Consider the following 18,054-nt stretch of genomic DNA (forward strand, 5'->3'; position numbering starts at 1 on the left):
CAAGATAGCTGGTTCCACCAATGACTAACTGCTGTCATGAGCTGGTGGAATGAAGGCTATCAAAGGACATATCACTTTAGTAAGTTACAACCCAGAATTAGATTATGAGTGTTCCTTTGCATGATTTAAAATGAGAAGGTAGAGTAAAAGGGTATTATTGTAAAAATGTCTTATAGTGTCACAATTTAATGGGTTTATTGTTATTTAATTTCTTAATTTGCTACACCAATTTTATTGAAAATGATGCAATGGGAAACTTTTAATTATATCAAGTTTGCATTATCAGTTTTTAAATGAAAGAGGTTTTTTCTGTGATTAAATAGGTATGTGCTATTTTTTCTTATATCTTAAACTTTTTCTGAAAATGATGTGTTGAAAGACCTAAAGGTATAATGAGTTGTAGTGAATATTTGACATTTTGTTCAGTATAACAACAAAAGCCAAGCAAAGTTTCTAATATTTCATTTAAAATTGAAAACTCACTAGAGAATTCTACAAGTTGAGCTCCCATTCAACTGATTATCAAGCAAAATGGTAATTTAACATAATGATGATTCTCTCTAATGATTCTTTCTATAGGTTTTATTGAAAACTACAGCTGGAGATATTGACATAGAGTTGTGGTCAAAAGAAGCTCCTAAAGCTTGCAGAAATTTCATTCAGCTTTGTTTGGAAGGTAATTGTAACTCTTGAGTTTTATTCTGTAGGAGAAATTTTTGTTAACTTAAAAATAAACTGCAGTGTTTTTTTCACAGCATTGATGACTGGTGTTAAATAGTGGTAATTAGTGATAGGCATTGATATGAGTGACATGATGTTGAGCTATGTGTCAGGAAATAGAGGAAGGAAATAAAAGCTTTCTCCAAAATAAATCTGTATACTTTTAATGGAGAAATTATGTCAACAAATAATGCTTTGATCCTTTCTGGTCTCCTTTGCTATCTTCTACTTTCATTTTCTAAATATAGGTATTCCCTAAGATTGTCCCTAGTTCTCTGTTGTCTTCACTCTTCAGTTACTTCTTGCATCCAAATGACTTGTCAAATTTAGAACTCCAGACATTTCTTCACTTCTGACCACTGATTTACATATGTAATTGCATAGTGGACTTTTCTACTGGAACCTTCCACCGTAAGCTACAACTAAGCCAGTATAAAACCTAATTTACCAGTTTCTTCCCTAGACTGACTTGACTTTCATCTACACAAGTAGTTTTCCTCTCTTTTCATCTTTTGTATCTTTTCCTTCTTATTCATTTGGTATTTGATCCAGAGGCAGCTTGGCTTCCTAGCTTTCCAACTTTATTTTTTATTGCACAAACTATGTAGTTTCAGTTGACCATTATCATTATTTCTTGAATATTCTTCCCACTTCCACTTGTATTTACACTTATCTTCATACTGATTATCCTTTTTGGAGTATGCTTTCTTTTCCCTTTTCTACTGTTCAAGTCTACCCATTTTTAAATGTCTGTTCATAATTCCACTTTCTTTACAAAATCTTCCGTCTAGTATTCAGTGATGTTATTATCAATGTCTCTAGTTTTAGATTTGAATCATAAAATGACTATTTTCTTTTTTAAAAAATCTTTGCAGAATTATACATCCACTTCAGTGTTTTTCCCTTCAGTATTCTCTTCGGGAACTAAACATTCCAAACATTTTTAGAGCTTCTTGTTGGCTTCTATACTACGATTGCATATGGTTTTGAATATCTCCAGTGGTGGCAAATTATTGTCCTTCTAAATAATATCTGATTTTCAGATACATTATTCAAGGTATCAGAAACAGGCATTTTGGGTCAGAAGCAAGGTGTTTATAGTATAGTGAGAGCTCTCAAAATAGATAATTAGACAAATATATTTAAGGAATAAAAAATACTCAGACCAAAAAAAAAAAAAAAAAAAAAAGCTGCTAAAAAAGAAAAAGAAAAAGAAAAAAGACATCTGCAAAGACCATTATTAATAATTGCTATGGCAGGCAGGAAGGAAGTAGTCAGACAGGTCGTGTAGTCAGAGAGGCTTCAAATAACTGTCAACAAAGCTGAGAAACATAGGAGACACTGAAAAGTCAGACTTGTTTCTGGTAAGAAGTTTTGAAGAATCAAAAGCTCAAATTTTACAGGAGGAGAGTGAAATTACAAAAACATTAGAAAGAATGAATGGTAAATTGCAATCCGTGACCAGGTGAAAGGAAGAAACAAAAAACATCTGGATACAATATGACAGTGAAGAAGAAATGAGGTTCTTAAATTAGGTGATGATGCAACTCGATTATAACAAATAATTATTCCCCTATTTACAAGAATACAAGGAGAAAGAAAAAAGAATCAAAAAATAATAAGAAAAATAACCAGAGCAATTCCCTTAATTGAACAAGTGAGATATAGAATTATTATTGGAAAGGCTAACAAGAAGCCTGAGAAGACCAGTTGATATAAAGATATTCCTAACTGAGTAAAGTCAAGGTTTTAAAAATATAATTCAAAGAACCCCATTTTTAGTAGTTTTTACCTAAAGTATTATATTTCTAGATCTTGTAACACTAATGTCAATATTAAATAAAAAAAGCATGGTTTCTAGAATGTAAAAAAGCCAATGAATAAAACATGAGGAAGTGGGAGCGTAGCCTCTGATATTGCTTCAACTAAAATGGTGTTCACAATTAAAGGGAGGTTCAAGGCCTTTATAAAACCAAAGGATTTACAATTACACAGGCTTAATCGTGCATGTTAGGTCTTTGCACTATAGTTAGGCAAACATTTAAAATGAGTGGATTTAAAGAAATTGTCAGTTTAAAAAGTAGGGTAAAAAATATGTAAGGGAAGGAAAGAAAAGCTTGTTAGCTTTGATAATTTAATTAGTTCTTCTGAAGTGTTATCAAGGAATAAAATTTTAGGTCTGTGAAACGAATTGGGGAGCACAAAGAGAAGTAGGTAAATAAAATGTTTTACTTTATTTTACTTCAGCCTTGTCTCTTTATGATCCATGCTTCATCAGTTATCTTTTTTCCCCTACGTCCTTTATTTAGTTTAATAATCTTTAGAAGTGACAAACATAAGTATATATTAATATGCTGTAAGTTAAAAGAAATTTCTTCACAAAACTGTTTAAAAAAATACCAGAGAGGCTGAAGTAAATAGGGCAGACTGATCACAAAATGAGTTATAGATGAAATGTTATAAATGATAATATATACAAAATTAAACACAAAGCAAGATTCTGGAAGAAGAAACACATATAACTGATTTAAAAATGCAAATAGAAGTTCCTGTATGTACTTCAGTTGGAAGTATAATTAGCCGAAATATATCATAATGTCCATACATTGTACAGCAGAAATAAAAACTGTAATGACAAATACAAAAAACTGTAATGACAAATCACAACAATCAAGTAGGAACTTTGTTTCATATTTGAGATACATTTAAGTTTCTTTTCTCAATAATGGAGAACATTTAGGAGGACGTTATGAAATGTATAATGAAATAATAAGACTTCTTTCTTCCGAGTACTTATGAGGATAATGGATAGAAATTTAAGTAGAAAACCAGATAAATATTATTGCAAGCAGCAAAATTTGTTATAGTGCATTGTAAGTTATAAAGACAACTATAAATGCATTCTTCAATAGTGATTATTAATAAATTATAAGGAAGTAGAAATAGTGGATATGGAAAATTTGTGGAAATTGGTAATTCCAGGCATAACAGAATACAATGTTACGGTGTAGAAATTATAGAAAATTCCTACTCATTTATATATAGTATTTTAACAATTTTATGCATCCAACATGAGTATAATTAAGATAATCATAAAGAAAACCTTAAAATAAAAAGCCAACATCACTGAAGGACTTAATGGGAAATAGGAAAAGGAGATTGGATTGTGTAATTTTAAAATTTCTGAAAACAAGTAAGGAAGACCTTTCATGTCCCCCTTCCCACACATGTAATATATATCTAGGTCTTACATACATAGATCTTGCTTCCTAAAGAGTTATTGAATCTGTGCATCTCAAGGTAAACCACAGTCATGTTTTGTTTTGACTCTTGGGACAATAGTTGAACTTGCGCTGTGCTCTCTCTCTCTGTGTCTCTCTCTCTCTCTCATTTGCTCTTGCTCCTTCCCCCCTCCCTCCAATCCTGTCTCCTACCAATCCATTCTTCATACTGGGAGTTTGAATGATCTTTTGGAAAAGCAGTTCTTATTATGTGCTTAAAAAATATTGATTGACTGTATATTATGGATCTAAAGGAATTTTTTCATTTTATGATGTACAGTATATACCAGAGTATATTTTGTATTCAAATTCAAATATGAATTTGTAGAATTTGAGTGAAAATATTAAAGTTCGACCTCACATTTTTGTTGAACTTGAAAATGTATAGGTTGCTTTCACATTATCTTATTTGATCTTTAGAACAATATTATTAGTTTTATACTGAGAAAATTGAGTTTAATGTTGTACAGCTAATAAGAGTCAAGACTTAGAACTCCTGACTGCTACATACAGTGTTAGTCTAACTGACAAAATGGTTACTTAGGGATATTGGAGAGACACTTTTAGACTTCTGATTTTTACAGTTTCTATCTGTAACCAGAGGGAACTTTTCCACACTGGGGAACTCTTGTGAATATAGTCCAACAGCTCTTCACTGAAAGAAGGAACTGAAAAAAAATCAGCTGGCCTTTATTTCTGTTTTTTCCAATGTACTGAATTCAGTTGTTAGAGTACAGATTACATCTTTTTCAATATGGATTTTATATCCAGTTATACTTGCAAATCTAAATAATTATGAGGGTGCCTGCAGACCACTATAACAGGTACTTTGTGAATTATGTCAGTAATTTTATCAGTACAATTCCTGGCTACAGTAGGTACTTTATAAATATTTTTCATTGAATGAATTAGTTTGTATTCAGTTGCAAGTAATGGAAGAATAAATTCAAAATTATTTAAATAATAAAGACACTTATCACCCTGACTGACAAGAAATGTGGTGTTCTGCAGCTCAGCGAAGTCCTCAGAGAACTATATTTTTTCCATCTTTCTGCTTTGCAGCTCTCACCATATGATTGAATTATGACCACACTCAATAACTGGCTCCACCTCAACCTACTCTTGCTGCTTGTTTTTTGTTTATTTGTTTTTACAACAACAATAATAATAGCTTTGGTTTATTCAGTACTTCCTTTAGGTGGACAGTAAGTCCCCCCCTCCTTATCTGCAGGGGATACATTCCAAGTCCCCCAGTGGATGCTGAAACTGTGTGTAGTGGTTTTTTTCCCCAACATACATACCTATGATGAAGTTTAATTTATAAATTAGGCACAGTGAGAGATTAACAGCAATAACTAATAATAAAATAGAACAATTGTAACAATATGCCAACATCACTACACTTGTGCTTTGGGGCCATTATTAAGTAAAATAAGGTTTACTTGAACACAAACACTGCCATACTGTGACAGTCAACCTGATAACCCAGATGGCTACTAAGTGACTAATGGGTGGTAGTGTCTATAGCATGGATCCTCTGGACAAAAGGATGATTCACATTCTGGGCAGGATGGAGTGTGACTGAGCATGATTTCATCATGCTAATGAGAATGGCATGCAATTTAAGACATGAATTGTTTATTTCTGGAATTTTTCATTTAATATTTTCATTCTGCCGTTGACAGCAGTGACTGAAACCATGGAAAGCAAAACTCTGATAAAAGGAGGGACAGTATACAAACCCACAACATATCAATATTACTTATTGATTATAGGTCTAGCACCATCAATATACTCTCCTCAAGAAACTTTCAATAAATAAAACAATCAACGTAATATATTCTGCATACGTTTTCCTCTTGTATTTACCTGACTAATGTAAGTACAAAGCTACCATCAGTGAGATAAAATAATTTCTTTTCTTTCACTTAAAGGATTTAAAAAAAAAAAACTGAGGTGAAATTTATATAACTTAAAGCTAATCATTTTAAAGTGTACAAATCAGTGGCATTTAGTACATTGACTATGTTGCCTAACCAGCACCTCCAGGTAGTTACAAACATTCTATCAACCCAAAAGAAAACTCTGTACCCATTAAGCAGTTGCTTCCTAGTCTCCCCTCCCCCCAGGTCCTCAACAAGCACCAATTTGTTTTCCATTTCTATAGATTTGCCTAGTCTTGAAATTTCATACAAATGGAATCATATAATATGTGGCCTTTTGTGTTTGATTTCTTTCAGTCAGCATGTTTTTGAGGTTCATCTATGTTGTAGCATGTATCAGTACTTCATTCCTTTGTATGGCTGAGTAAATATTCCATTGCTTGTGTGTTTGTGTGTGTGTATATATACACACACACATATATATACCACATTTTACTTATCCACTCATCCATTAATGGACATTTGAATTGTTTTCACCTGTGAATAGTGCTTCTGTGAACATTTGTGCACAAATACTTGTTTGAGTTACGGTTTTCAATTATTTTGGAGATATATATATATATATTTATATATGTTTTTTAGAAGTGGAATTGCTGGATTATATGGTAATTCTTTGTGTAACTTTTTACACCATTTTACATTCCCACCAGCAATGTATGAGAGTCCCAATTTTTTAATATCTTCACTAACACTTGTTATTTTAATGTTTCTTGTTGATAGCCATCCTAGAGGGTGTGAAGTAACATCTCATTGTGGTTTTGATTTGCATTTCCCTATTGACTGATGAGGTTGAGCATCTTTTCTTATGCATGTTGGTTATTGTTACCACTTCTTAATGTAAACTCTCTTACTCAGTCAAGCCCTAATTCTTGTCCCCCACCAAGTTCTTTGTTTATGCTTCCCCTCACTGAGATGCCATACGCTGTCATACCCAATTTAACTTCTTTCTCCCCTATGAAGTCTCCCTAGTAATTCTAGGTTCCAGATAATAAATACTATAGGAGATTACATATGATTTCTCCTGCATGTTTATGACCTCCAAGTTATATATTTATATATAAATATATTTCCATTGTTTAGCAACTGAGAGGCTAATTAGACTCAAGTATATATTATATTATTTGATTTATTTATTGAAAGTTTCTTGAGAAGAGTACATTGATGGTGCCAGACCTATAATCAATAAGTAATTTTGATATATTGTGGGTTTATATATTGTTGGTGTATTAATAAATTAATTTTGTATGTGGAGAAGAGAAAGAAGTAGGAAATAAGGTATTCATCTCCACCAGGGTTTCTCAGCCTGGGCACTGTGGACATTTTGGGCTCATTTTCTTTGTTGTGGGGACTGTCCTTTGCATCGTAGGATGTTTAGCAGTATCCCTACCCTCTACCCAGTAGATGCCAGTAGTATCCCCCAGTTGTGATAACCAAAAATATTTCCAGACATTGTCAAATGTCCACTAGAACATAAAGATGCTGCTCCTCCTCCCGCAAGTTGAGAACCACTGAGCTATACCAAAACTCTCTACTTTTTATTTTGAGAACAATAATTGAGAGCTTGAGAGAATCTTGGAAATAAAAACAAAGCAACAACAACCATGTTTTTGTAGAAATGCGTGCTGTTTTGAAAAGTATATATTTTATAAGTAGGGAAGAAAAGGTTTTGGTTTGGGAGCCTATTTAACAGTCTAGAAAATAAATCTTATGACTCTAGTTGTATTAGCTCTGATAAGTATAGGTATACTTAGTTTTAGACATTGATAAATTATTTTGCATTTTTTTCAGGTTATTATGACAACACCATTTTTCATAGAGTTGTACCTGGTTTTATAGTCCAAGGGGGAGATCCTACTGGCACAGGGGCTGGTGGAGAGTCTATCTATGGAGCCCCATTCAAAGTAAGACTGAATTATAATTAATTATTGTTATTATTATTATTATTATTCTTTCCAAGTCAGCTCAGATTTCTTAATTGAAAATTATTGTGTTCCACAAGAAGAAAAACATTTCATGTTAGTATACAAAATCAGATGTGTGTCACATATTTAGGATTATATAGGAATAAGAGCAATACTTACCCTGCCAAGCATTCTAAGTTGACTTATCTCAAGCTTTTATGTTAGATTGAATTCAGGTGGAGTTAAAGGTGGTAGTGAAAAAAATGTGATTCAGAAAGAAGCCTATAAAGCATATTTCCTGATGTCTAACTGTGTCTAATCTCTGCATCTCTGTAAATGTAAAATATTTTTAGAACATTTGCATATCCTGTCCTGTTTTAAAACATTTTATTTAAATACTATAATGGAATCTGTAGTCTGCTCACGGTGCTATAACAAAACCCACAGACTGGGTGGCTTAAACACAGAAATTTATTTTTCACAGTTCTGGAGGCTAGGAAATCCAAGATCGAGTTGTCTGCCATTTTGGTTCCTGGTGAGATCTACCTTCCTGGCTTGCAGATGACTGCCTTCTCCAATATCCTCACCTGGGAGAGAGAGAGAGAGTTTAGGTGTCTCTTTCTCTTTCTGTAAGGACACCAGCCCAATTGGATTAAGGCCCCACCCTTATGAACTCATTTAACCTTATAACCTTTATTACCTCTTTATAGCCCAAATACAGTCACATTGGATGTTAGGACTTCAATATATGAATTTAAAGAGGACATAATTCAGTCCATTGCAGAATTTACTCCAAATTGTACACAGTAAGTTTCTGCAGCACAAAATGCATGCCACAATGGAAAATAACAAGGAGAACAGAAGAAAAAAGCAACATTAAAAATGTTAGAAAAAGATATATTAATCAAGAATAGGTCAGTGATTTCTTAACTGCTAACATAGATCTAAGAAGAACCAGAGTTAATGTTACAGTTAAGATAATAAGAAAACCAGTGAGTGCAAGTAAATCTAAAAGTTGTTACTTATTAATCTAATAGGACTAATGTCATGTTCTTTGAATGAGGAAACATCAATAGCTCTTAAAATATGGGAGTTTTAAAAAATTTCATATTAGTACTAATGGGATAGAGTGTTTAGAGTTTTCCTTCATCTTTTACTGGGTCACTGTGTGATTCTTGAGAAAATACTTGAACAGTTTGCTTTAATTTCCAGATGATAATGGCCTTAGAAAATGTGAAATGACTATAAAAAACTCTCAGATGTCACTGTTAGACTATTTAGTATTTTACCAACGTGACATGTCTCAAGATTTTAGAGCCTCCATCTAATAGGAGGCATTCCTTTATTCTATCATCTGATGTAACAGAATAGCCCTTTTTGACAATTCCTTCCTAAGTTGAGATTTTACACCTTACTATTTTCAGGTAATACAGTTATCTTATTAAGTTTTTCAATTAGGTTATTTTTAATACAGTATACAGAGTTATGATCAGTTGACTTCAGATCTCTTGAGAATAATTTATTAAAGAAAGATAACTTCCTTTGTGAAAAGCATTAATTATATAATGTGACTGCATTATAAATGAGTCCCATATCAAGTCTGGGTGGAAATTCTATTAACTAAGAGATTAATGTATGAGGGTACTACAAAAAGTTTGTGAAAAAATAGAATTGAAAGGTAATATGAATCTTTCCATGAACTTTTTGAAGTACCCACATAAATGTTAAGTACCCCATCATAGCATGAAAACCGCCTTATAAAGCCTTTCTCCTCCTCTTTTAAAAACTGGCAAATGGGATCAGTGCCAGTTCAGAGAAGATTCATCCTAGGACTTGCAAGAACACTATAAAATCACATAACACAATCATAGTTGATTCCTCGAATTAAAAAACAAGAAGAAAGCAATTGTTTCATGACATTTAGAATGGGATGAGGAAGAGCAATAGTTGAAGACTCTGAAATGGTCCTAAGGTGGTTTTCTTGGAGAAAGAGTAGAAGATTTTAAAAGCTTAGATGACTTTGAGGGATGAGAATAGGGAAATGATTCTTACAAATTCATTCCACTTTGAGTACCCTTCTTGTATGTGTAAGTAGGCAGCTTTCCACAAAATAAACTGTGTTTGTGGCTAAGTATATTTAGAAAATACAGGATAGTGAATTCAAGTTTAATAGCACTTAAAGAATAGTAAATTTTGGATTTGATTATACTTTGAAAATCAGTTAAATAAAACTTCAGTGTTTTTTATTAGAAGTCGTATGGGACCTTGCTGGTAAGCTGAATAAGTGACTGAATATAAAGGATTTTCTAACTGAAGATATTCACTAAATCTTTTTTATGTTTCAGGATGAATTTCATTCACGGTTGCGTTTTAATCGGAGAGGACTGGTTGCCATGGCAAACGCTGGTCCTCATGATAATGGCAGTCAGTTTTTCTTTACACTGGGTCGCGCAGATGAACTTAACAATAAACATACCATCTTTGGAAAGGTTAGTGTCCAGTTATCTTAAACCTATGGTTTGGTGTTTTTTTTTTTATGTTATTCCTTTTTTTTTTTTTTTTTTTTAAATAATCCCTATATAATGATGACCTGTAAGGGGATCTTAACCCCTTACTTGGTGTTGTTAGCACCATGCTCTCCCAGGTGAGCTAACTGGCCATCACTATATAGGGATCCGAATCCATGGCCTTGGTGTTACCTGCACCACACCCTCCCAAGTGAGCCACCGGCCGGCCCAGTTTTTATGTTATTCCTTAGGCTCCTATGATACTTATGATCAACTTACCTAAGAGCTGCCTTCATAAAAATATTCCCTAGAATATTTATTTATCATTTTCAAAAGTGATGGAATATATTGGTGTTATAATGAACTATGAGGGACCACCTGAATTCATTTTTGTGTGTTTTAAATCAGTCATGTAGTTTTGATTTTAATGTTTTCTTACTTTGAAACCATACTAATGGTATTAGCTACTGTACCACTCAATCAATAATGTTTTTATATTTTTAGAAAGACATCTAGGTGACAATATTTAGTAGTTTAAAATTTTTTTTATTAATGATGAATTCTCTTAAGTTAAAAGTGTAAGTTGTATTGACACTAAAACCTTTTACTGGAAATATTATTTTGAATAGTACCTATTTAATCTTGCTAACATTTAATGTCATATTAGGGAATGTCCTTTCTGTAGAATTTTCAACAATTCACTTTAAAAGGGGATTCTAAAAGTTTTCTTCTCTCATTCTTCTCCCTTCTCATAAATCTATCCCTGTGTATTTTAGGTCTTAGGCATATTAGACATCTCTAGTGTATCAGCTCCCTCTGCTGGTTTAGTAAGAATTGTTGCCCCATATCCTAGGCAAAACTGGATTTTGTGATGATGAAATGGAAAAAGCAAATTTAGTACAATTGGAAACATGGTGTTGTTTTAAAACTCCTGGGAATTGTTGAATAAAAGGAGTTATACTAAAACCATTAAATGTAATATATTGCTTAACACTTAACAATATGAAATTTTGGGAAATATAGTCTTTTGAGCTACTGCAGCACAGGTTGTATGATCTTTATACATATTTTTCCCCCTATAATTTTTTAAAAATAAGAGTGTAAAACAAAATGAGATTTCAGTTGTCATTATGCATTGATTTTTACAATTGATATTATATAACTTACACATTAGAGACAATGGATAGTATGGTAGTTAGAAGTTAGGAAGCCCATCACTGTTGGCTCTATAACTTCTTTTAGCCTCGATTTTCTTATCTGTAGAAAGAGCGTAGTGAGAGCTCCTACTTCTAGAATGTTTGTGAGGATTAAATGAGTTAATGTCTTCAGAGCACTTACCACATGGCTATTGTTATTGTTTTGTTTATGATGTTTCAGTGAAAAGTTGTAATTCAGTAGGATGTTACTTGGCATTATATTTTTATTTTTAATAAAAACTGATATTAAGTATATATTGGGAATTTCCCAAAATGCTTATTGAGGTATTGAACTCTATCTGCGCTTTTCTCCCTTATGGTGAAGTTGCTTTATTTGCATTATTTAATGGATATGCTTTTATGTAATAATATGAAATTTCCTTTTAATTATTTAAAAGGTATTTTCAAAAGTCTCCCCTTAATTTAAAGGATGAATGCAATAATTTGCAATTACATTTTATATTTTTATTTGATAGGTTACAGGGGATACGGTATATAACATGCTACGACTGACAGAAGTAGACATTGGTGATGAAGAAAGACCACATAATCCACACAAAATAAAAAGTTGTGAGGTAGGAGCATGATTATTAGGAGATACAGCACTTAAGTTGTCATTTAAGACGAATCAATTATTTGTATTTTTAAAAAGTTTGATAAAGACTTTATACCTAATTAACATCATAATTCAGATTTATTCTTTAATTTTATTTAGGCACAATTTCTGATTAAGAACTTTTTTTAATTAAAAATTTTGAATTCAAAGATGAATTAAAAAGCTTGACTCATAAGTTAGAGGAATTAGGTTTATTTGGCCCAAAGAAGTAACTTCATAAGTCCCTATGAGCATTTGATTTGGAGTCAAAAAACCTGAGTTTGTCTCTCTTCCTATGTGTTATTTAAGTTTTCTTAAATATTTTTCTTTTTTTTAAATAAAGGGATAAAATATTCCTAACTTAATAGCGCATAGGATTATTGGGAGAAACCACTGAGGTCGTGTAAGTGGAAGCCCTTTGTGTAGTATATATATATCACTATTCTAATAATGTTCATGTGGGGAAAAATGTAGACACTTGTTAATGCAATTAAGTATTACTTTTAATTTTTTGCGAAATTTAAAATATGCAATAATTTTTTCAAAATGTTTCTTTTTATAGGTTTTGTTTAATCCTTTTGATGACATCATTCCAAGAGAAATTAAAAGGCCAAAAAAAGAGAAACCAGAGGAGGAAGTAAAGAAATTGAAACCAAAAGGCACAAAGTAATCATAGTAGAAAAATTTTTCTTCAGCTTGAAAAGTGACACTAATTTATTTAGTTTACTTTATTTCTTTTTGTGATTGATTACTAGCAAGGGAAAGGCCAATTTGAACCAGGGAGATATTAGAAGTCTAAATGTGTGTTTTTATTTTTAAATGATCATTTTTTATATTCACATGTAGTATGTAACTTAAGCCAAAAAAGTGTTGTCTCAGACTTCTCAGAAGTCTGTTAATAAATAGATAAATATTTTATGATCATTATATCAATTATTTACATAAACAAGTTGTTGTGAAACTATTGTTTTTTGCTTGTTTTTAAATTAGTACTCATTTATACTCACTTAGTATAAAGAATTTGGAAGTGGAGAAAAGTATAAAGAATATTTTAATGACTATGTGATTGTATAAATTTATTAAACATTTTCCCTCCTCTTTTTGGTACTTTAGAAATAATCTTATAAATATTTTTAAACATAAAGCTGCTTTATTCAGTATTCTAGAATATTTCCAGAAGATAGTTTTCCAAAAGACAGAAATTTATTTTTAAAATAAATTTCATTATTTTGTGACAATGCTCTTTACATTATTAATATTTTCTGTTTTGTGAAAATAGCACAGAATTAGATTTCAGCTTTTTTACTGAATTGTAGCATCCTTATTAGGGATTTTATTGTACCTTATAAGTTTTAGATTCAGGTAATTCTAGGTATATCCTGCCAAGCCCAGTTAATAAGAAGCAAAATTTGCTAGTCTTTCTGAGCTTCAGTTGTTTCATCTTACAAAATGGAGATTATGATAAGTACAACACCTGGTTTTGTGAAGATTAAAAAGAAGGGGTTTGTGAAAATACCCAATAGTGTAGGTGTTCAATACATATTAGTTTCTTTCCTTGATATCCTATAAAATCAGTAAGTTGCTTTCATAAACTGTCAGACATGAGCCAGACACTTTAATAAGCACTTGATGCCTTGTGGCAAAATAACTTCTTATACAGCTGTGTATTTGATTTTTATTTTATTCTTTGATTCATTTGTTTTTACTGGTTTTTTGTTTTTGTTTTGTTTGGGGTTTTTGTTTTTGTTTTTGGTTTTGGTTTTTTTTGTGGCTGGCCAGTTACAGGAGGTTGGTGTTATCAGCACCATGCTCTAACCAACTGAGTTAACTAGCCAGCCCCTATTTTGACTAATTTATCTCTGGATGACTGTCACTTTATTCATATACAGTTTTTTATCACTGTGATTTATCTTGACAACAAAAGATGGTTTTTTTGTGTTTTGTTTTCATTTATAGCAAATGTGTTAGTGATGATGTAGTCATTGCTTGCATCTAGATTTTGGGGAAAAAAAATCCTCTTTTGTTGCAAAATCTTTAATTTTTCTATTATTTGAGAGAGAATTTTGATAACATTTGTTCTACTTGGGATTTCTTTAGTTTGAAGGATCAAAGGAAGAAGTTTTTTTCTATATGAGCTATTTTAGTTAAGTTTATTGCTTATATTTTTTTGGTCTGACAATTTTGTGCGCCTTATTAATTTTAAAATATTGAGATATATTTTGCCAAATACTAGATTAATTGCTTCCCATTTACAGTGCTATCAGGGCTATATGTTTATTAGTATAAACAAAATCTTCATTTTGCTACCAGTTTTGATAAATGTAAAAATCTTAATTTCCTTCATGCTTGACTCAGTATATATAACGGTAATGCTCAGGATGGATTTTTGGTCATTGGTTTAGTATAATATATGAAACACTGGCGGTCTGAGGCCAAACCCTTAGTATTATGCTGAAAATATAGGCCCTTAGTATACTTCTGATGAATAATAAGTAATATTGTTTTTTAAAAACAGTCAGAATGTATTTCTTCTTATAAATTTTTCTGTTGCTTTGAAAGTAGGATATTTATAAGTTTTGTTTAACTTTTCCTTCTAATTTTTCTTTTTTGTTCCTTTTTTTCACTAGAAATTTTAGTTTACTTTCATTTGGAGAGGAAGCTGAGGAAGAAGAGGAGGAAGTAAATCGAGTGAGTCAGGTAATCCCTAATTTCCCCTTGTTCTGAATTAGAAAAGAGACTAAGGTCTATATGTTACTCCTTTTATATCTCATGCTGTACCCAGCCCAGCATGTTTTTATATGTATACTCAGTAAGTGTTCATTGACTTGATTTGTAAAATGATTTGTGGTCAATAATATATGCAACTTCTGAGGTGATTGCTGTCCAAAAATTGTGGTATTTAAATATTTATTTTTAATCTTGGCTTTTTTTAAAATCAGAACTAGATGAGGTTATTTGAATGGTTCAACTTTATGATTCAGATTTTAATTACTATTTGTTTAATTGGTTTACTAGATGATAATGATTATTATTATCATTATAATAATAAATAGTCACAGACCAAAACTCATATTCTTTTTAATGTTAATTATATATATTTTGTTAATTTTATTAGTTCTTATCACAGCCCTTTGAGATAGGTGTTATTATCCTCATTTTACTCATAAATAAATTCAGGTATAGATAGGTTTTAATTTTCTCAAAGTCTGATAATCAGTAAGTAGCTATAGCTGGAAATGTATAATCCAAAGACATCTAAAAGCTGTGTCTTTGGATTACGCATTGCCGCCTGGCCTTTTACTACACCAATCCTTCTCATGGGCTTCTAAGTGTGGTTTTCCTTAGTAATCACTTTCATCCGAGTACTCATTGCTGTAACACCTACAGTGTCTTCCCATTAGTAAGAGCAGTGATTCTAGTATATATACCTCAAGAAAATCATCTTCAAGGGTTTTTACTTCCAAAAGTTCTGATATGCCATCATTCTTAAAAATTAGCAAACACTGAGACCTAAAGGATTAGGTTCAAAGTCTTTATTGTAGTAATTGAAACTCTGCATTGCCTTACTTGCTTAACATAGTCACCTATTTCTTACCAACAGTAACAATAACATTGACTAAAAGCACATTATCGTTACCATTGTCTTTACTTCTTTATCCATGTGCTTTCCTCATCAGTGAGCATGGTTTTGATAGGCTAATATTGGACACATAGTAAGCACTCTACTTACACCTCTTACATTAAAACTGAATTAAAATGAGCACGTATAAGAAATATTTTGTTAACAATTTTCTCTACTCTTTACATTCCTTGAGTGATCTATTTGATACTGTGGATTCAATTATCACCTACCTGTACACCAACATTCTAAACTCTAGGAGATAAGGCCAAATATTTCTTCTGGACTCTTGTCCCTTATTCTAAATTGCTATAGGAAATGTCTCTACTTTAGATGTCAAAACTAAATTTATTTTTACACAGAAACCTTTCCCTGATCCTTATTAACATTGCCAGTCACTCTGGCATCTCAATATCTCAGGAGTCATCTTCTTTAGATGTCAATGCATTAGTCTTGCATTGTTTATGATTCAAATTTGTGCTTCATCAGAATGAAAGATTTACTATATGTCATGATTCTGGGGGTGTATTTGTGAATGAACAAAGCCACAAATGTCGGATCTGGGAATTGCCAGATTCTGTTTCACTAATGTTTCTAAAGGTGCCATGCCTTTCCAATAGTCCTCCCACCCAGTTTTTCCTTTTGCCTGGAGTGTGCTCTCTCCTTTCTTTGGCTACCTTTTGTTTTTCCTTTAAGATTTAGCTCCACTACCACTACCTGACTACCTCTACTTCCCTCTCCCACTGAACTCCCTCCCAGGCTGAGCTAGGTACTTTGTTCCATGATAATCTGTCTATGGCCATCAAAGCACTTATCATACTGCATTATAATGATTTATTTTCTCATCTGCTAACTGTGTTAAATATTTATTTTATCATATTTATTCCATAGCCATGTGATATAGATGTTATTATTCCTATTTTGAAGATAAATCAATACTTGGGTTAAATCACTTGAGCAAGATCATATAATTTGGAGGTGATGGAATCAGAATTTTTTTTTTTTTTTTTATGGGACCGGCAAGGGGATCGCAACCCTTGGCTTGGTGTTGCCCACACCACGCTCAGCCAGTGAGCACACCGGCCATCCCTATATAGGATCCGAACCCACAGCGGGAGCACCGCTGCGCTCCTAGCGCCGCACTCTCCTGAGTGAGCCACGGGGCCGGCCCGGAATCAGAATTTTGAACTTTGGTTTTTACAGCTGTTGAAGTCTCTAATATGATTGTGAATGCTACAGAAGCTTTCTCCCTCAAGTCCAAGCCATCTAAAAGCTGGTGAAAAGTTTCTCTGGTAGCTGGCATTCTGGGGGTGGGGGGGGAGTGTAGAAGCTATGCTCAGTGCAATTGGCCCACTGCCCTTTCTTAAGTCCCATAGGGTTGTGGAGAGTAGGATGAGCAGCCTTGGAGAGCAAGGGTAGGAGAAAGGAGTTTTTTGGTTAGTTTTTTTGTTGAAATTAAATTACTGGTCTAAAATAAATTTTGTTCACAATTACTTTGAGATTGACTTTACTGGGAAATTAGTTTGAATTTTTTCTATTTGTAACAGCAGAATGTGTTAAACGTTCAAAGCTTATCTTCCTTCTTCTGTTTTATATTATACAAAGTAGAAAAAATAACATTTGAATTATACTGAATATTGTGAATTTATACTCCAATAGCAATTTGTATTTGCCATAAAATTAAAACGTGAAAGGATACTACCACAGATAATGCTGGTTTGCTCTTTATTTTTTCTTTTAAACCTGAGAAACACTTCAAACAGTTTAGAAAGACTAAGTAAAATCCTCTCTGCCAAGAAAATTACAACCCACAGTACATTATCAAGTGAGTATTATTATCCTAGTATTATGTCACCATATTTCTTTCATCTGACTTTTTAATGGGGGTGCTGTGTGATAAAATTACCGTGAAATACTTGTATCTGACTCTCACATCTATACCTCTAGGTTGGCTTCCTCTTCTTTTCTCCAGCTGCCTACTGGACACCTCTCTATTTGAATATCTCACTAGTTGCCCACCCAAGCACTGGTCAAGTCGTAACTCATTATCTTTTTTTCTCCAAACTTCTCCCTGTTTTGTTACTTCTCTTTCTATTCCCTGGTCTCAGTACCTGACTTTTTCCTTATTTTATCAGCACCACCAGTTAGTTGCACTGTCCTAGCAATTTTTCATCCAAAATGTATCTCGAATCTGTTGTTTCCTTTTCATTTATTTTGCTACTACCCTTGTTCAGGTCTTCATTATCCTTAGCCTGGGCTTTGTGGTAGTCTGTGGACTGGTCTCCCATCCCT

General features: G+C 32.5%; 1 protein-coding gene across 2 annotated transcripts in view; it reads left to right on the forward strand.

Moving 5' to 3' along the window:
- Positions 1–18,054, forward strand: part of CWC27 (CWC27 spliceosome associated cyclophilin) — a 238,606-nt gene that overhangs the window by 6,390 nt on the left and 214,162 nt on the right. For both annotated transcript variants that reach the window (XM_063086708.1, XM_063086709.1), the window contains exons 2-7: positions 580–676; positions 7,733–7,845; positions 10,191–10,334; positions 12,025–12,123; positions 12,706–12,809; positions 14,771–14,840. In XM_063086708.1, the coding sequence (XP_062942778.1) occupies positions 580–676; positions 7,733–7,845; positions 10,191–10,334; positions 12,025–12,123; positions 12,706–12,809; positions 14,771–14,840 (627 nt within the window). The remainder of the gene's footprint in view (positions 1–579; positions 677–7,732; positions 7,846–10,190; positions 10,335–12,024; positions 12,124–12,705; positions 12,810–14,770; positions 14,841–18,054) is intronic.

Source organism: Cynocephalus volans, chromosome 2 (genome assembly GCF_027409185.1).
Source record: "Cynocephalus volans isolate mCynVol1 chromosome 2, mCynVol1.pri, whole genome shotgun sequence".
In the NCBI taxonomy this organism is placed as follows: Eukaryota; Metazoa; Chordata; class Mammalia; order Dermoptera; family Cynocephalidae; genus Cynocephalus; species Cynocephalus volans.